A 20,783-nucleotide genomic window follows, 5' to 3' on the forward strand; every position below is an offset into this window, starting at 1 on the left:
GAGGACATTCAGAGATAGATGGCTTTTTTTTTAGGGTATGTTCACTCCTTTCATAATGTACTAAATCCATATGCACTGTTAAAACTTCAATACTTGAACGAGCGCCTACAAAACACAATGCTTATGACAGATTTATGACCAGTAAAACTGAGGCACTTAAATTAATCTTCAGCTTTCAGCTGATGTATACTTCATTATATTAAATTATAAAGTATTTATATTGTATATTTATTATAAAGAAGGGTGTGGTGGAAGAGGTTAAGCGTGATATAAATTCAAGGATGAACTTTTCATGTACTATAAGAAAAGAAAGAAGTTCCCTAACTTGCTTAAAAGATGTAGGTATCAGAAGAAGTGAACGTGTGTTGTACATTGGTTGATCAGCCTCTTTTTGTGTATGTTGTTGTTTACAATAAAAAGATTAAGAATAAAACATAAAAAGTTATTTTACATTCTTTTATTTGTGTCCTTACTGTGTTACTGATCTTATTTTATGTATTGTGTTATTTTAGTTTAGTGGTAAAACTTCCTCTGCCATCAGAAGATCTTGTTAGATGCTCTGTCCTTTACCTTCTTAATAAGTTTGGACTGACATTTAAGTGCATTTGTGCTAAATCCTCTTTCTCCATCTTCTAGAGATTTCATCTTAATGACTTTATCTTAAAGTACACAAATCAATTGATTTATTTATTTTTTCTATAGAACTCTAACTCACATCTTCTGTCCTTCCTGTTCTTGTCTCTTTCCTCTAATAAAATAATGATATAACAAGATCAAAATATATTTTTTGCTGTCTAAACTGATACATCCTGCCCTCGGAGTAAATCCACAGCTGTCTTTTTGTATTATATATATCTGTATTCAGTCCCACTGCCTTCTCAAGAAGTGCTTCTTTTACTTTATGTTAAGCCAAGTGAGCCACTTTCTGAATCTTACAGAGATCTCAAGTTAATTCTTCTTTGTAATCAATCAGCAAAGTTTGACATCAGTTGACACTCTCATCAGAGTGAAGGATGAGTTGAACGTGCCATACTTTTGTTTTCATTATGAAACATATTTCTACTGATCACATTAAACGTTTCCAGTGTGCCGATACACACCGTGCTTCTCACTTGATGTTTCTTGGGCTCTGGCGACATCTCCTGTGGGATGAATTTGATTGGTCCCTTTATCTGCCTCCTGGACCGCTTGGTGCCGTCCGGTAGCGTCTCCATGGCGATATCTGCCTCATCGCTGCTGGCCTGGTCACACTCTGAGCATTGCCTGAAGAGAAGGAAGACAGCTTGTCTCAATGAACCGTATTGATTTTATTATCGCGGGCCCAAATCTTTAGTCTGCACTGTAAAAGAAAAAACCAAGCCTTCACAGCTTCTTCTGATCAAGAGGTGAAAAACACGAGCAACACAAAAGGGCTGAGTGAAAAAAAAAGACCAATAAGCACCAATACGTTTAAACTCTTTCTGATAAACAACAGCCAACACTGTTCTTTGATACACTTTGGAATGAATCCATAATCTAATCTATGACTTTTACTGCTGATGAGCAGCAATTGTAAAAACTTTAACAAACTTACTTTTCCCATTTCTTAACTTTAGGCAGAGCCAGGCTAGCAGTTTCCCCCTGTTTCCAGTCTTTATGCTAAGCTAGGCTAACCCAAACTCCGTTTCACTTTTGGGAACAAGCCAATAAGCCAATTTTTAAAGAAGTTAAAATCATTCCCATCAGCCTCAGCAGCACTTTTACTGCTAATTAGGTACTTGAGCAGTACCAGGAACCAAACTCAGGTTAACCTCTGCTTCTTTTAATGTGTCTGTAATGGAGTTTCCACAAGAATTACAAAGTACAAACCCTGAAACCTTTTTGGAAACAGTAGTAGACTGAGTGGAGATGATGGAGTAAGTACCACACTCGGTATTTCAACCACAAAGTGAAGAGAAACTGAGGTAAACTTCCAAAGTTACTGGAATGTTTCAGTCCAGTCTCTGGCATATCACAGGTTCTAGCCAATTAGATAATCCTGATATTTACTGCATCCAGTCAGAGACAGACCTGGGAATGGATATTATTTTTACCATCAGTAAGGCAGTTTCCAAAACCCAGCAGCTTCCGACTCCCCTGTTTGTTGTACAACAGAGCACTGTACCTTGTAGTCTCCCTGGCTTTGTGTACGTGCACAACTCTGTAATTAGTTATGACTCTGCATTCACACACTTTAATCATTCAAACGGTTTCTAATTTTCACCCAATAAACCAAGAGAGCATCATGCTTAAAATAAAGGCTAAACGAATTACTCCAGTCACAAGCAGATTACGGTACACAAACACAAACACGTCCTGTAACTCCAGCTGCATCTCTTTATTTCTTTCACTCGCTATAGAAGGAGAAGAGGTGGCTCTCGACAGAATATCTCAAGACTATCGTATGTGGAAAAACAGATGCACAAAATCTCCTCTCTAGATAAGAAAGCGCACTAGTTGAGAGAGAAGCGACTGTGACATTTCCACCATCTCCACATCCGTCATCTGATAATCCTGCTGGCCCTCAAATGTCAGGACAAATATGAATAAACAAGCTGTGGATCCTAACGTCTTACAGCTCCTGGCAGACAAAGAATGAATATGAAAAAGATGATGTTACTATCAACTATGACTGTCAGTAGGTATTGATTCTCTATTTAAAGAATAATGGATAACGTGGATTTCATATATTTTGCACCGAAATAGCTGTGCAGTATCTTAGACTTTATCCATCTCTCATGATAACCTAAACAGGACCGTTGGTGGAGCTTTTGGGTACCCCCCTGTCCCATTTCCCCCCCACAGACAATGTTGTGTGACTCTCCTGTGTTACATCATTAGTACAAAAGATGAAAAACTGTGTCATATAAATATCTGGTTCTTTGATAAAAAAAAGTTAAAAGGTAGCCCTACAAGCGTGTGAATACTTTGGGGAAGGAGTTAACTAACCCTAACTATGAACAATGAATTTGCTGTGTTCTTGGACACAAATTTATATGTACTTTTATCCTTTTGTTACCTATATTTATTAATTGTACGTGTTGTTTTTTAATGCACCTGCTTGTTCTTGTACTGATGTATCTGTCATCTTGTTACAGGGTCTCTGCCTCTACCTGTCTTGTTCCTCTCGTATTCTCTGTACTGTCTTTACTGTCGTGTTGAAGCATGTTATGAAGCATGCCGGCATGTACGGTGGAGCCTCAGCAGCCAGCAGACAGTCAGGTCTGACAGAGCACCGCATTGATATGCCGGTGTGCCTTCTGAGGAATCTTGAACTGCGTAACCTTCACTAATGGCTCTCCAGCAGTCTGGATTTGTGCTCGTTTCCTCCAGCTTACACAGATTCAGTGGCCTTACACAGTTTACACTTTGTCGTAACTTCTACTGCTTTTGACATTTATTTAGTCCATATGGTTTTCAGTGGAGAGCTTTAAGGGCCCATACTGTCAGTCACTTCATGTGTCCTTACACCGTACCTTTTCCCTTGTGTACCCTCTCCCCGTGTCTCCAGGTCTCTTACCAGTAGCTGTTCTTGGTCTTCTTGGGCATGCGTGTTAGTGGTGGCTCCAGGCAGCCCAGGTGGTAGTAGAGCTTGCAGGTGTCGCACAGCACGAGCAGATGTTGGTCCTGGTTCTTCTTGCATATTCCGCAGCTGCAGCAAAATATGTGAAATTATATGTGATTAGGAGGCTGGCTCTGTGAAACTGCGTGATGGATGAATGTACACACCCAACCCCAAATGGTCTAAAAACCACGATGGATGTCTTCAGTGAGGCTTCTCAATTCTGCCTCTGGCATTTAATGATATTTAAAACAACTCCACCTGGTTTTATCTTTAATTTGTCACCTAACCTTCATCTCCAATCCTTCCTATTCCTTCCCTTGCTTCTCTGCGGGCACTGTGTGTTCACCTGTAGAGGATTGCTGGCAGGCTGGATGACTTCCCTGGGGTTCCTCCCTCCTTCTTGCTGGGCTTCCTCTCTTTTGGGGCTTTCAGAACAGCTGGGGTGTTTAGCTTCTGCCAAAACAAAGTCCACAAATGTTTTCATGTAACAGATATGAACAGTAACATCTTACTCCCAGACAGAAGTTTGGTGGGTTTGTTGATCCAGATGTGTTCATGAGTTCATGTTGTTGAAAAAGCAACTGTCAATTATCTATTGTGCAACCTGTCTCGTCCACAGTTTTACCACCCACTACGCCTCAGGGATAAAGGCAAAACTGTAGAGCTGTGTTGCAACAGAGTTACACTTACCGACTCGTGACACTTTATCTGACACCTGCTTTGTGTTTGCTGAGACTTTAGACGGTCCAAATAAAGTGTTAACCAAATCAGAGCTGTAAAAGTCCCATCACAGTGGTGAGTTGTGAGGAGCGGCGAAGGGAACCTGTGGCAGGTGAAAAGCAGCAACAGACAGCCAGTTTATTCTCCCCTGCATCTCAGGTGCATTGCTGCCACGCGGGTTAATTAGAAAACTTATCTCGTAGGGACCGAGTCTGTCACTAAACAGACAAGGTTTTCCCGGAGGAAGTTCTAATCTGGGCGCGCTCTGCCTGCAGCGCAGAGGGAGCGTCTCCACAGGGAGGCCTGATAGATGGAGGGACAGGGTGACCAAAGGCACAAGGGGGCTGCTGGGGCTATCTCCTCAACCTGGACTACAGTCTGCCTGCATCCAACCACGAGGAAGCATCTCTACTGCTGATATGGAGCGGTTTCTACATTGTTAACAGGCTTTATCAGACAGATGAAGAAGTTTAAAGGTGCAGATTATAAATAGTGGCAACAGTCAGGTACACAGACGAGCTTTAAGCTGTCTGGCTTCATGCCACCATTCTCTATCCTCAGGGAAAACTCGTCAGAACATTACAGTGCAGCAGCAAACTGGGCACTTTGTGTCGCAGAGAGCTTTTTCACTGTATTCAGTAAAATAAAAGAAAGCTGTGGCATAAAGCATCACTTAAAAATAACTCTTAAAAAGGCTCCTTTATAACTGTGTCTGCAAGTGCAAGTTGTGTACTGCAGCTATAAAATTAATCTGGTCCTAAGCCCCTTATATCTGATCTAATATCAGATTCTGTCATGCTAAAATATCTCCAGTACATCCTGAGGATACGTGTGGCAGGCAGCAAGAATGGCAGCCACTCTCAACGAAGAAAAATGAAGCCGACACGGAAAAACTGCAGTTTCTTGAACGGCTACTTCCATCCATGTTTTATGCAGTCTATGTACATCTCTGCAACCAATCAGGGCTGTAGTGCTCAAGTCTCATTTTGGTCTTGCCCCCAGGACTAGCCTGCTACAGCCTGTGGTCTCGATTCAAGTCCAGCTGGAGGAGGTTTATTTAGTCCGTCCTGCTCTGTGTTGTTCCCACCAGTCAGCAAAGCAGCCGGCTCTTAACTGAACTCAACATCTCCATCATAATGTTTACGTTTAGCAAGCAACACTTTCTCAGCTGTACACCCACTAAAGGTTACCCATCTGTGGTGTTGCTGCTTTGTCATTTCGTGCACATTCGCAAACATCTGCCTCTCCTGTGCAACAGACTGAGCACCTGAAAGCTCTACACAGACAACAATCTCTGAACCTGAACTGAGTTTAAGTCTGAAATGATTGGTCAACCGATTAACCAATTTATCCACAGAAAATTAGTGTCAACTATTTCATCAACAATTAATCATTTTTAGTAATACATTTTATTGATGGTGTCAGTTTGAACTTCAGAAATCTGTCTCTTCTTGTCAGTTTTATTCCATGTTCAAGTCCATGTAAAGGCAATTCTGAGATTTCCTTCAAAATACATTAAATATGTTGTAAAATAGTTGCTGAAAATGTATGAAAAGAACAATATATTACTGAAATGTGGAGTTAGGGGTTCAAACATTTTTTCACCAGTTTTCAGTCCAGGATTTTTGTGGGCGTTCCTAAAGGGTGGCTCGATGACACGCTGAGGCCACCCTGAGCAGAGAGTTAGACATGACTTCATCTCGTTCAGGGTGTTTCAAAGTTAGTCGTGTCATTTTCTGAACTCATCTGACACGTTTCAGTCGCTTCAGAATTGCTGCTCGACTGCTCCCGTGAGTGAGCGTGGCTTCAGGACACTCAGCGGACACGCTAAATGTGAAAAACACAGACTTTAAATTCCTTCTGTGAAAATCATATTGTTTCATAATCACAATTTATTCTGCACATAATGATATACCATTCTACTTTGAAGATAATAACTATACTTGTACATCATGTTGTGGTCCTAGTTTCTTTCTGCGGTGTACAACAAATCAGTGAACCTAAAAACAACTTATGTGGTGTTTATCAGATAACTGTACCATTACTAATAGACACTTAAACGCTTGAGACTGAGGTGCAAAATGATTCATGAAGTATAGTTTTAGTGCTGATACGGACTCCAAGGTCGTTGTAGTTCAATGCGGGGTCAAATACTGGCAGCGTGCAGTGCAGGGGGGCGTCTCAGCAGCCAGACAAACAAATCACCTGTTTAAGTCTTATTGGTCAGTGTCCTTAAAAGCGCTTTCAGCTCTCAATTATGTCAGACGCTTGGACCTTGTTGTGTCTGCCTGCGGGTCTACTTAGCAATTATTTTTCACTTGATCGACACAAAACACTGCAACTTATCTCTGTTATAATACCTGCTGCTTTGAAGCTGTTTTAGCCTCATGCCGTTTTATAGCAGCTCGTGGAAAATGTCTTGTGAGTGTTTTCTTGTGAAGTTGCCAGGAGTGCTAAACTTCCAGGAGCATCAGGAACAAAAAGCACTGACTGTGTACTGGAAGAGGGATGAGAGTCCCAGTTGGGGACATCAATAATTTCCACAAATGCACAGGCAGGATGACAAATAGGAGATGAAAACGTGGCGGATAGATGACACAAAAGCATGCGGTGCTGTGACTGATGTTGCTACTTAAACCGTGCGTGTTCATAATTAGGTGATTTATGGTGGTCATTGCAGATTCACTGCCAGTTTCCCTTCCAGTCCCTGTCCATTCTGCTGCCTCGCCACCGCATTAATATCATTTGACCATTTATCTACACGGCTCATACTCTCAACGACCGTACTTTTAAGAAGCCTTTTTATGGATTTCGCTGGTACTTATATACATAAAACCTTAAAAGGAGCGACTGCACTGTCCCAGGCACCGATGGTGGATATAATATCAGTTTTCATGAATCATTTTAGGTGAAAGGTCAGAGTGAGATGCTTCCTCTGGACAACACACAGGTGATCGTTGTGAGTGACAAAAAATACTACAATATAAGTGAGAATAGATTATTTTGCCAGAATATGTTGAGTTATTGCATCAAAAGCTGGTAATTAACCACAGATTACTTCCAGTTGAGTGGTGTCTGTGTTTTTTGCTTCTATAAATATTAGTAAAATTCACAAGTTTCATATTAATTTGCCCCCCCCAACTTCTTCTACTTCTTTTATTACAATTACTAGGCTGTTCTCTCCTGAATACATTTCAGCTGACACTTTCTGAGACATTTCTTTACCTCTTCTCTCCCTGGCACCTTGTATATATACACTCCTCTGTACTGCATGTTTAGTAGTCATGTCATTTGAAATTGTATTTCTAGAGAATAACAGTTTTATACTTGTAGACAAACAAAATCAAACTAAACTAAAAAACAACAACAACTCTTGGCCGTTCAAGGAACTCCAGTGTTTGTTTCACTTCACAGCCACTTGATTTTAGTAGTTTCTTCCTCTGTGGCATAAAGCTCCGCTATTCGCGCTGGATGACTGAAAGTTCCAATCCTAATGTATGAGAGTGTCTGGATCACTTTCTGACGCATGTGGTGTCATTTCTGTGGAAACGAGTGACAGTTTTTCAATTTCTTATCGATCGGTTCAACAAAGCTGAACTCTCGCTGTTGCTAGTAAAATGGTCGGACTGTAGAGGCGAGGATTGATGACAATACTCCATAAAAGTGACATTATGAAATCCAAAACATGTTTTTTGCAAAAAGCATTTGAAATACAAACTTATAAAGAAAATTGAAACTGTTTTCATAATTCTGATTTAAGTTTTAATAGTAAAGTCTCTATTCTCTGTTTAGCCACATAATTATTCATTTCATGAGGTCGGTTTTATTTATTCTACACTGAACACAACGTGGTTAAATTCAAGTTTTTGTTTGTTCCAACAAACAAAAGTTAAAGATCTCAGTCTATTTCTGTATACTGCAGTTCACACTCATTAAATAACCCATCAGCCATAGTGGCACGTCTTGGCAATTGGTTGCCATAGGAACGAGAAGTGGGAGACAGCTTTTACTTACCCACAGTCAAGTCTGACTTCATGGCAAATGACAGGTCAATCAGTTAGTGCAAAATGAAAGGATTTTTATACACAGCGGGGTTATTACAGACGCCGCTATCACCCCACTGGTGGCCATGTGGGTTGTTACGCGCAATCTGGATAACTCTCCATCACAAAATCACTGCTACGCTAAAAAAAGGAAATCTATAAACAAACTTCCTGAACAAGTAATCTGTGTGTGGAGAGCAGGATGTGTATGTATGTACGAGGCTGGAGGGGACAGGAGAAGAGGAGGGGGCGGTGTGTGAAGTGGCAGTGATGGTGGTGGTGGTGGTGGTACCTGGCCCAGGATGCCCCCCAGCAAAGTCCACATGGCCTGGCCTTCACTTCGCAGCTCTCCATTCACATTCAGCAGCTCCTCCAGAGATTCACAGAGCTGCAGGAGGGGAGAGGAGACAACATGAGGCACAGATATTCTAAACCAATGCATACATATTCTAGTCCTACTCCAAGTACACGCCAGTTTTGTTCGTCTTTTTTTTCCGATATTCAACATTCATTTGTAGAAAATTCCAAAAAATAAGGTCTGACAAATGAAGAGTTGGGTTTCAGTAAAAAAATAATATAATATTATTATTTGTATCATGGTCACTTACTTTTGTAATTTTATTTATATTATGGTCCCTTTACATTACAATACTCTTTTTATATATCATGCCACTTTTATCCTTTTATCCTCAGTACTTGTCTGTTTTGAAGGCTGTTTGTTTTTCGTGTTTATTGTGTAGGTTATAGATATTTCTGTCTGTTTATTGTTTGTTTTTTTGTCTTTTCTACTTTTTTCTAATTCTGTAGTGTGTGCTACACTTTCCTCTGCTGCTGTAACAAGTAAATTTCCCCGTGGTGAGATGAATAAAGTATATCTAATCTAATCTAATAATAAAATGATGTCTGTACAGGGCTGAAACCAGAATATGGTTAGCCCAGCTTAGCACAAAGACTGGAAACAGGGGGGGACAATTAGCCAGGTGTTGTTCCTACCAGTAGGTAGGTAGCATTTTGTCTGTTTTGATCAAACCGAAATGTAAAAATACATTTTCTGGGTAGAGTTAGGAGCTGGATTTATTTCTTGTTGACAGCCAATCTCAAGCCAGTTTGATAAAAAGCTACTCCCTAGCCAATTGTGACCCGTTTGTGCCGTGGTCACAGGGGGAAAAACAATAGCAGGAAACTCACAGTCTGAGTAAAAACACAAATAATGATAACACGAATAAAGTAACTGTAAAATGTGAAGGCGTCATATAATCTGCGAGGAGAGTTGAGCCTCGTATCGCCAGTAAATCTTGTACTGGGCTCTGCCACTGTTTATCCGTCAAAGCCAGACGTGTAGTGACATTCCTCCACGGGCATTTTCTCCCAAGGCCAAAGCCATGTAACAGCAACTCAGGCAGTGCAATTAGCAACACACACTCCATTAATAACGCTTAACACGCACGGCAGAAGACTGAACGCAACATTAACTCCTGTGACTTTTACTCTGCCGATGTATTCCCTTCCTCGTGTTGACAGATGGAGCGGCAGCCTCCTCGCGGAGGTCACATGATTGAAGGGAGGTGAGAGAAAAGGCGCGCGGAGGATTTGGCTTTAAATCGCACAGCACAGCCGAGCACGCCGAGCAGGCCACGTCCTACTTAATAAAACAATGTATGCACAATGCACGCTGAAAAATTAATTCATTTATCGCTCAAATGAATCCTTTACTTTTAATTTTGTACTTTCAACCGAACACAGAGCATCACTGCTGACGCTGTTACACTGCAGAAGGCCAAACAGCAGTTAATATCAGAGTCTCTTGTAGTTTTATTATGTAGTTCAGTTTGCGTCATGCTCATGCAGTGTAACAGTGTCAGTCCAACAGACTGTCAACATGAAGATATGAACATTAATTTATGATTGAAGCTTATCCTGCTTTAGTCGTACTAAATAAGCCCCAGGGCGCCCTAATTTATGAGTATTTCTATTATCCAACTTGTATACTGTGAGCTGCTGTAACAAGTTAATTTCCCCAGTGTGTAATCAATAATGTTACCTTATCTTAAAAATGAATAATAAATCTGGAACATAACTCACTAATATACAAAGAGAATAATTTCTTTCATTGGATTATTGGACGACGCAGATGGCTCTAACATACACAGCCTGCTCCAGGTGCTTTCCACTGATGTGATAATTATTTGTTCATGCGCTCTGCTGTTTGTCTAATTATTTCTTTGAATTACTGCCTAATAATTGAACCTATTACAATGACAGCGCTCCCGTTTTGTTCGGTGTCTTTGGACAACGCCGCTCACCTTGTTGTACTCCACGTGCAGTTTTTCCTGCTCGCTCTCCAGCTTGTCTTTTAAGTTCTTCTGCTCGGAGATGTTGTCCTGGATCTGGATCATTCGCATGTTCCGCTCTGAATATCAATGGGACAAAAATCAATAGCACGATCGCAATCTATGTACAGGAAACAGCACATGAGAGAGTGTACTGATGGCAGATAGGCCCCTCTGCTGCAGGCTAATGGAGTATGCTCTCAAGGTTACTGGCGTGGCGTCTCACACATCTGGCATCGCGATCATTTATTTGGGGAGAAAGTGCCTTTACACGGCATTAGATACATTGACTCGACCACCCTGTGCAACAGTTAAAGTTGTGCGGTCTAAGGAGGTGACTGCTAAAACCCTTTTAAGCTTAGTTAAGATTAAATCAAAGAGTCTTGAATTGTTTGAGCTCAGTGTTCTCCCTCAGGCAGCTCTGCTAAAGTCAGTGCTGCTGACTGCATTAAAGAATACTTCATGCTAAAGCTGCTCCACCTTAAACTGGATCAACTGTATCTGCAAACACATGAGAAATGTAGTGTAGTGTATTGGTGTCCTCACCCAGGTAGTAGTTGACGAAGTCTGCTGTGAGCGCGGGCTGCTTGTGTTTCCTACGTCCGTCCATGCTGGCGTTGGCATCAGACGTGTCCACGGGGAAAATATCGGTGCTGATGCCCATCAGCTCCGCCTTCCTCATCAGCTTCCGGATGGCTGAGGCACTAGAGGTCAGTGGTCGGGGCAGCTTCTCCCGGGGCACCCACGCCTGAGGCCGAGTGTTCCGGGACAGCTCCGCCTTTGCCCTGTACTGCTGCAGGCGGGTAGTGATTCTGGCCTGCGGGAGGGACACACACACATTCATGTAATCCCACACTGTAGAGTTTTGTTTCGTTTTTCTTATTTATACATTTTAAAAAAAGCTAAAAAGACTCGGGGCTTGGAAAGTGGCATTCTCCAGGCACCATATTACAAGAAATAATTACAGAAATGTTGTATACACAATTTATATATTTTTATCAATAATTTAGTTGCAGTTAAGAAAAAAAAGGTAGTCTGGCATAGTACCTGACCAAAATGCAAAGTTAAAAACCCATCAGCGAGTTGTCAGTGACCTTCACATAATTTGTTTGCCCTAAATTAAATCTATAATAAAAACAAGAATCCAAACATTAGAATATCATCTTGGTCACGTACGTATCTTACCTGAGCTTCGGGAGTAAGCTGCTTCTCTCTCTCCTGCAGAGAGACCTTACAGTACGACTGCAAGGCCAGGTAGTTCTTCCTCTTCCACTTCCTGTCGAAGCGGTCCGCGTGCTGTTTGCAGTAGGCGAAAAACGGATCGGCGATATCCTGAGAAAACAAAGCCACGTATCAACAGTCGTAATAATTAATAAAGAATGAAGAACATGACATAAACTGACACTTTGTAACCTCGTCTCCTCCGGTCCTCGCTGTCACAGTCTAACTTGTTGCAATCAGCATGAGTTCATTGACTGGATTAAATGGTTTGCAGTGGGTAGGATACTGGTACTGTGCAGAACTAGTGGACGTGTGGTGCATACACAAACTGATAAACAAAAGATGAACCTAAGAAGTATTTGTAGTGAAGTACTGACGTAATACTACGCCATTGTGGTTTGAATATGCAGGTTTTTCTCCTCACCTCCTCTGCTGCGGCCTCAGACAGGAGACCCTCCCTCTGTGCGCAGGTGACGTGGAAATAGGAGCGACACATTCCTGCGTCACAGCTGATGCACACGCCGGTCCTGGCAAAGCGGGCGTCCTCACAGAAACTGCACTCCTGAATGCAACAGAGCACGACAAGGGAGAGTTTTTTTTTTTGTGGTTGCGTCACAGAAGCCGTCATGTTGAGCTACGGTGTGAAAACAGGACGGATGAAATGTTTTAAAGCCTTTTTGCTGACTTTCAAAATGTCCAAACAGACTCACAGCGGTACAGCGTGGTGCCAGAAAGTATGACACCGTCAACTGCTGCCACGGCTTTCACTTAACTGATATTTCAACTGCTTCACAAGAAGCTGATTTTTTTTTTCTCTTCAACTTACATTCACTGCTGTTATCACTTCTACTTAGCTCGTACACTTAGTGACATATCAACTGACACTTCAAATGCAGACATGACCATCTCCAGCACTGATATTTCCAGGGCTTTCATCACTTCTTAAAATGACAGTACAGCTACTTTCGCTGCTTATATTTCGACTGACACTACAGAGTAAGGTTTGGGTAGGAGCGCTTCCTCGGCTTAAATTAGGTTTGTTTGAGGTTCTGTCTGGATACAAAAAATTCACAAGAAAGCTCCAAAGGCAAAACGCCTTTATTGTCAAGTCTTTGGCTCCCTCATGGAGCCAGAAAGTGTTTGTTTTTAGGTCTAGGTTGACCATGCCATGAGAGGAAAGGCATTTCAAATGCTATGATTTAGATGTTCCTACACATCTAAAGTTCTGCAATAACTATAAGAACAAATCATGAAAAGGACGGTTAACGTGTCACAACTCACAATACTCATCACTGTTAACGGCTCTCAACGCTTTCACTTCACATAAAAAGTGTTCTTTCCTCTTTAACTCAGTATGTGGGTAATTTCATATCAGATGATACGTGTATTATATATGATACTTATCATGATACAGCATTTGCTTTGAATTCATTGAATGATTATGATTTTATGGTTTTTAGGACTTTTTTTCTCTTATTTTTTGTTGTTTAATGTCTTTTGTGTATCTCTGTACTGTTTTGTTGGTTACATATTCTATGTAAGTTCTCAGCTGGAGCTGTGTGGTGTACTATAGCCCAAAGCAAATTTCCCCTGAGGATAATAAAGGATATCTTATCTTATCTTGAATAGTTTAGAGAAAATGACCACCCGGAAAGCCCCTCTTCTCTTATTACATTTTACACTTACACCGTTTTACACCGTTATCTCCCTCCATCTTTGCGTTTCTTTGCTGATGATGTGCCGTAGCCGGAAAGACTTGTGTAACAAACCCGAATCTGGGGTCTTGTTTTGACTCGACTGTACTTTTGTGGCTCTCATCCACAGACACGATTCTTGTATCAGTGGTAAAAGAGGTTCCATTCTGTTATCGGCATAGTTTTGCAAAGTAATGTTACAGTTTTCTGGTCCATGTCACTAACTACGCCTGTCCCTCTTTTAGGTACGAGCTCCTCATTTTGTCTTGATTGGTCGGAGTCCTACTCCTGTTTCCCGTTCACTCTCTTCAATCTTTGTTTGTGTACACAAATTTCCTGCCTGCATGCTGCATCCGTAACATGACGGAAGTTGTGTGATTTGTGACACGATGAAATAAACGAAGTAGCATAATTAGGGCTGCAAAATTCCGGGTTAGTTCGATGCTGAATAAGCTGTAGCTCGCATTATTTCATTGACCATTTATGAGGCTTATCTTATCATGATGCGAGCTTATTGCCAATTACTAAATTAACTCCAATGGGAAATTTCCAAAATATTTCCAGAATTGCCCAGCTTAACTTCCCATGGAACGTTTCTGGGAATTTTCCACCCCTTGGCAACAAGCATAACATGAAACAATGGACACACTATATATTATTATTATTATTATTATTTTTATTATAGTATCATACAGCCTGACACTGACATTTAAACAGCTTTCATCTTTTACTCTTCACTTGACAGTTTGACTTCTTCTCATTCTTCAAATAAGAGTTCAGATGCATTCAGTGTTTACATTACAACTATCCAACTTGTAGCAATAGATACAGTTTTTTTTGTTGTTTTTTTAAGTACTTGCCTTGGCGCCGTATTTCGAATAATTCATCTCTGTGAGCGTCACTGGTCGTAGCTTATCGATGTCTCCGAATGCTACTCCGGGAACGTAAAGTGCACAAACCACATGCACCCATCTGCAAACCAAGAGGAAACAGCACATCGGTATGTAAAATCATGACCTGAAAATGTTTCAAAAGGTGACATTTCTAATTTATTGATTTCTGGTCACTGATTTCATGGAACGCTATCAAACTGATTCAAATCTATGGCTGTGCTTATTTTTTGCATTTAGCGTAGTGAATTACTGCAGACAATAAGAAACTTAATATCATGAAATTGGCTGCAGTGAGTTGCTCAGACACTTCAAAAAGAAATGGATTCATAGATTTATGTAGCCCCAGACTCTAGCTACAGTTTTGGTGTGACACAATTTCGAATGTGGACTTTAGGGAAGAGAATCCGAAGTCCAATATAAAGATATCCATCTCTAGCAAGCAACAGCTTCACAGTTTAATTTGCTGTGTTTTTCATGCTCTAGTGAAGTAGTAAATTCGGGTGCAGCCTGGCTGAGGAGCACTATCAGCGATAACGTGGCTGAAGTCTCCACGCTTCACATAACACACTCTTTTCTCTCACTCCTTTTCTTCCTCTATCTCTTCTCCTCCCTCTATCCCCTTCTCTCACTCCTCTGCCAGTTCTCTCTCTCCTCCTTAATCCAACTTCCTCTTCTTTCCACAGCTGAATATATGTACAGTTTAGCTTGTACATATATTGCCTTCAGCATTTCAACCAGCTAAGGTCATTAACCGAGGCGTTATTTGTTTCTGAACACGTTCCACTCGCCGCCTCTCGTAAATGGCAGCTGACCACCGGGTCAATGTGCTACTGTATCCCACCTCCCGGCATCTGTCTCTTTGAAGATGCCATCCTGGTTGGGGCACAGCTCACAGCTGGGAGATACTCCGTTCTTACAGGCGTCGCAGAACCAAGGCTCTGTTGAGTTCTCTGAAGCGGAGCTCATGATCGAGTCGCTCTCGCCGTCCACGCCATAACATCCTGGAAACAACACAGGAAGGGATTGTAATATTAATTACATTGCTCATTAAAGACACCAGTCGTCCTATTGTCCATGTCAGAGCCTCTCATAAAAGGGCAAAAGCATGCACATCGTTTGTCACTACCCTCCAAGAAGCAGAGGAAACACACGTCAATGGGCTGACTGTTCATGCCTTTCATTGCCTACAGCTAAGAACCCTTTAGAGTCTCAAAAAAGAGCTGATTTATTATGTATCTATTCTGTCAAGTGTAGTTGGATACTTCCAAAAATGTGGGTCATGATTTTCAAATAAAAAAAACTAGATTTTGATGTTGTCGGTTAGCATTTGCTACAGCACTGTGAGATGAGATTACAGCCCATTGGAAGACTGTGTACTAGAGGAAATAAAATTGCTACCATCCTTCATCAATACAGCGACCCGGACCAGCAAAAGCTTGTTGACAGGTACGTACTTCACTGCTCTGTACTCTCTACTCTAGCACAACGCGAAGACAAAGTGTAAAAATAGGTTTGTCTATGCATGACTACCAGCTACGAGCCAGATAATCCTTGATTTGTGGCTAAACCTCCATCTTTGTGTTTAAAACCAACAGTACAAAAAAGATGCTGTCGTCATTTGAGAGCTTTTCTTGGACAGATAAAATATAGGGACTGAATTGAAACCATTCAGCATGGAGACATACTTCCGTCTTATACTTTATGTCCTGCATTCAGTTGACTCAAATCATTGGACACAACAGTGTCAATATTGTTGACTGTACTGCTATTTTAACGCTAGTAGAATATCAATTTTAAAAAGATAGACCTGGTCTGCTCTGGTCCCAAGCTGTCAATCTACACTGCAGCACCACAAATTGAACATCATAAAAAAAAGAAAAAGGACAAGAAGAAGCTAAGCAAAAGAATTTTAATGTTGTCCTCTTAATTTTCTGAGGTTGCCTAAACAATTACTTGGCTGATGTGGTTTCTATGGCAGCTATTACACCAGGCAGACGTGCTCTTCACTACCAATGAGGGCAGCAATCAGTGCTCTGCCTCCGTTGGGGAGATAACACTCCAACTCCTAATTCAGTCAACCAGCCTTCAGGCTTTTTGAGCAATGGGAAAGACTCACAAATCAAAAGCTCAATGTTCTGCATGCCCGTCACTGTGTGCCACACTGGGGAGTCGGGCAGCCCATCGAAAGCAAACACTGGGGCAGATGGAGTTGTTTATATAGCTCTACACTTTGTTTGGTAGGTGCATGTCCTTTTCTGATTGAGAGACCATTTGCTGTGTGTCACGGTGAATCACTAATTTTGAACTCTGCTCTTTGGAGGCTGGCGGGGTAAATCTTCGGTTTTTCACAGGCCGCTGGTTTTTCCTTGAGATCGACTCGAAAGGCAGGACACACCAATCAAGCTGCTGATTATTCCATTGGGGCGATTAAGTCGCAGCTGGACTCTGTGCCAACCTTGAAAATGGAAGAACCACTTAGTATCCAACTACGATGTGAACACAACTACTACCATTTCCTCAACAGAATGTGGCATGGGCAGGAGGTCCACTCAACATTTATTTTCTTAAAGAAAGGTATTACTGAAATACCTTTGGCAACTGATTGGGCTTTGAACTGTGGAACTGGGGGGTTGTGAACGATCACCATGCTGGTTTAACCGACTTATGGCTGAACCGTGGCACAAATCTCCGGTGTTCCTTTTGAACTGAGATACAAAGCTCAGACCGTTAAGCCACGGGTTGCTGGCTAATATGAGCTAAGCTGACAAAAAGTGATGACTACAGGATAGCTTCATAATCCCTGAAGGAAAGATTATCCTTGTCAGAAATGACGAGCTTGGCAGGAAAAAAAAAAGGGGGCACGGTAGAGTTGACTATACCAAGAGAAGTTCTTTTAACTGTATTGAAATTGAATAGAAAGGACGGTTTGCTTGGATACAACTATGCTAACCAATTAAGTGGGCATGGATGCAGCGGTGAGAATATAAAATTGTGTGTGTGAAGACATAGGATAAAGGTATTGGTTCCCATGGGTTGTTTTTCCATGGGATAAAAAAGAAAAGTGATGAGCACCTCACATAGATGATCCAGCCATCTGTTACTGTGACAGCATGTTGATGGCTCACATTTTCAACTTGGCAGCAGTCTCCCACTAATCATCTATCTATAGCTACGTACATACCCACGGACACAAATGGGTGACAAATTAAAAGGGAATATATGAATAAATGAGTGAAGAAACATAATGAATGCAGATGCTTGCTATACGGGACACAATGGTCACTGAGTGGTTTGATGAGTATGAAAATGGATCACGTAATGCGGCCTTCACGGTTACCAGATCTCAACCCAACTGAACGTCAATGGGAGATTTTTTGACTGACATATTGACGGCACCCTCAACCCCCATCATTGCAACCCTAAATGAGAGCAATATCTTTCATCTTCATCGTTTCTCCAACAGTTTGACATCTGAGAAACTACATAATTAAGTTATGATCATATTATGGGGTAAATATATTTGATGTATGGTATTAATGTTTAACTTGAACAGCACATGAAAATGTATTCATACAGTAGATAGCTAGCCGATAAGTTAGATGCTAAATAAGCTATATCATCATTTCATTGACCACTTATCTTTTCATGATGCTAGCTTACCCCCAATTACTAAATTACCCCAAATTTACCCATAAATTTCCATAATCCCCATGGAAAGTTTCCAAAATTCCCCAGCATCACTTCCCATGGAAAGTTTCTGAAAACCAGAATTTGTCCATTCCTTTGCAACCCTAGTGGTGGAACAACTTGCAACTTAATATGACACTTTTCACATAAACATAACATTTATCTATTCTAAATGATGTTCCTGGGTGAACAAAACACTAAATAAAAGAAAGCCAGCTGAGCTTAAGACATTAATATGTGAGGACCTTCTTTGGCATTTACAGTCAAAGTCGAATAAAAGCAAAGGGAGAACCTGTGGTATGGTAATGATGTCTGGCAAGAGTCTGATAATCAAAAGGCAGGGTGGTAAGAACAGGGCTTTTCTATGTGCTCTGTGTAGATGCTTGCTTTGTGGACTTTTGCCCATTCCAGCTTTTGATCTCTCACCCTGGTCTTGTGTGCCTACCTTTCATGTCTGCCTCTCTTCTCGTCTGAGAGGCAGTGATGGTGTCCGGACAGTGGTGAGAATGCAAGAACAAAGAGAAGCAGTGATGTCGGGCAGCGAGTCTGACCCGTATGAGCTCCAGATACTGACAGCTCATCTCTCATCTCTGCCTCCAAGTCCTTCCTTGTTTGACCTTATCTAAACCTTCAACAAGGTACTTTGTGATCTCTAAAATGAGCTTACATCTTATTTTAGTCTAGGTGCATTATTATCCAGCATCAGGACTATCACTTATCCAACTCTTAAAACTCTCACTTAAAGTAATAAGCAAATCAAACTGTCAACATTCTGATTCATTAATTGCAGTCTACAGACAGTAGTAAAGAATGCCCATTACAATTTCCCAGACCCCAAGCAGATGTTTACAAATAGCTTGCTTTGTCTGACGAATAATCCTAAACCCAAATATATTGTTTTTGATATCAGCTAGACAGTCCCATGGTGTGTGCAGAATATTGAAGTCAGTGGGATTCATTAGGTAGTGGTAATCAGCGTAAAAAATAAAATGTGAAGCCACTGCAGTAAAATAAAGCCATTTCAACCCATTGTCTCAGTATGGCAATGAGAATGTAGATTAATACACATAACTCCAGCAAAACAGAGCCCATGCCACCATTTATTCATGAGTAAGTTGCTAGTTATCTTCAAGAAGGCCTTATCAGCATGATACAATGTTTTGTTTACCGTTCAAGAAAGCAGCAAATGTGATCTCCTCCAAAGCTATGACTGGTCAGGGACCAACATGTAGTCTGACGTGTCTCTTGGCCAAGTCATGGCAAGAATTTGACTCTAATTGAGATTGTCTAATTGTCTGACATGGGGATAATCTTAACAGATAAAACATGATGTAATCTAGTCCCTTAGTTAAATTGTAAGTTGAGATGATCCTGCAAAAATATAGCATGAGTGGTATTATTTAGTATTGACTTTACACTCAAATGTACAATCAGACCTACAGTCAGCTGGTGCAAACGCTTATGGAAGCATAAGAACTATTGTTTCGAAAGGCTGTATAGCCATGCAGAATAAATAAAGCTTTGTTTCATTAGCTGTTCATTCTCAGCTATCCTGTTACATTCAGTTCTACAGAGTTTACCTATAATGAATACTTCAGGCCTTTGTTCACCTGTAATCTGTCCGCTAAATAGACATTAGTAGTTGCATAACGAAAAGCAACTTGTTCTGACACAAATAGTGCAATATTATTAGCCTAGACAGATAATTTACTGTAGAAGGTACAGTCTCTTACTATGTCAGCACAACCTGTGTTGAAAAAAATTGATTTTCCGATTCTGAATCGATTTGCATATTAATTCCTTAAGATCGATTCGGACATCCAAAGATCGATTTAATTACATTAAAATTTTAATACATTTTCCCCCGGTGAACTTTAACCCCACTAGTCGCGTCACTGAATTGAAACAGGCGTACACCGCGTTTGCGTGGTGCGTTCATTGGCCGTCGGAATGACTATGATGCGTTCATGAATATGGGAAAAATGGAAATTCACCGGAAATATAATAAAACTACAGACAAGAGAACACTCAAGGAAAACTCTACAACTACCAGCCACTTCTGTACGTTCTCTTAAAATAACTGAGGTGATTGCGGGTTACATTTGCAAAGATATGCGCCCGTATTCCGTTGTTGGAAACTAGGGCTTCAGGCAACCAAAAAAATGGTTTTAATAACACTAAGCCGAATCGAGAGCGGATCGGATCGGATTATGATAATCAATTCTCAGTCTTGAGAATCGGAATCGAATCGATTCTTGGAATTTGAATCGATACCCAGCCCTAGCACATATACTGTTTATTACCATCTACCCAGCATTTTCATATCATTCCAAGATGCATGCTCCAAAAATGATGAAATTAATTAATTTGTCATAAAACACGGCCTCATTACCAATCGTGCTTACAGGAGGACACATACTTTCTTTACATACTTTCAGACTGAGGTCAAACTAGTCTGCCTCAGCATAACGGTTCTTCATAATCAAACTGTTAGATCTCAAGGTAGCGCGATTACAGCTCAGCTCTCCTCAAAATAAATGCATGAAAAGACCTGAATTCATTAATAGATAGTAGCAACACCCACGATCACAAAATGACTCGGCGCTGAGAGG

General features: G+C 41.0%; 1 protein-coding gene across 8 annotated transcripts in view; it reads right to left on the reverse strand.

Moving 5' to 3' along the window:
* phf14 (PHD finger protein 14) overlaps positions 1-20,783 on the reverse strand; it is a 79,265-nt gene that overhangs the window by 46,366 nt on the left and 12,116 nt on the right. For 5 of the 8 annotated variants that reach the window (XM_027286175.1, XM_027286176.1, XM_027286178.1 and 2 more), the window contains exons 5-14: positions 15,326-15,485; positions 14,452-14,563; positions 12,322-12,459; positions 11,853-12,008; positions 11,223-11,493; positions 10,650-10,756; positions 8,639-8,734; positions 3,930-4,036; positions 3,539-3,670; positions 1,101-1,263 (exon numbers count right to left, since the gene is read on the reverse strand). In XM_027286175.1, coding sequence (XP_027141976.1) covers positions 1,101-1,263; positions 3,539-3,670; positions 3,930-4,036; positions 8,639-8,734; positions 10,650-10,756; positions 11,223-11,493; positions 11,853-12,008; positions 12,322-12,459; positions 14,452-14,563; positions 15,326-15,485 — 1,442 coding nt within the window. The remainder of the gene's footprint in view (positions 1-1,100; positions 1,264-3,538; positions 3,671-3,929; positions 4,037-8,638; positions 8,735-10,649; positions 10,757-11,222; positions 11,494-11,852; positions 12,009-12,321; positions 12,460-14,451; positions 14,564-15,325; positions 15,486-20,783) is intronic. The other 3 variants (XM_027286177.1, XM_019261607.2, XM_027286179.1) reach the window with 2 other exon arrangements.

This window comes from Larimichthys crocea, chromosome XIII (genome assembly GCF_000972845.2).
Source record: "Larimichthys crocea isolate SSNF chromosome XIII, L_crocea_2.0, whole genome shotgun sequence".
Taxonomy (NCBI): domain Eukaryota; kingdom Metazoa; phylum Chordata; class Actinopteri; family Sciaenidae; genus Larimichthys; species Larimichthys crocea.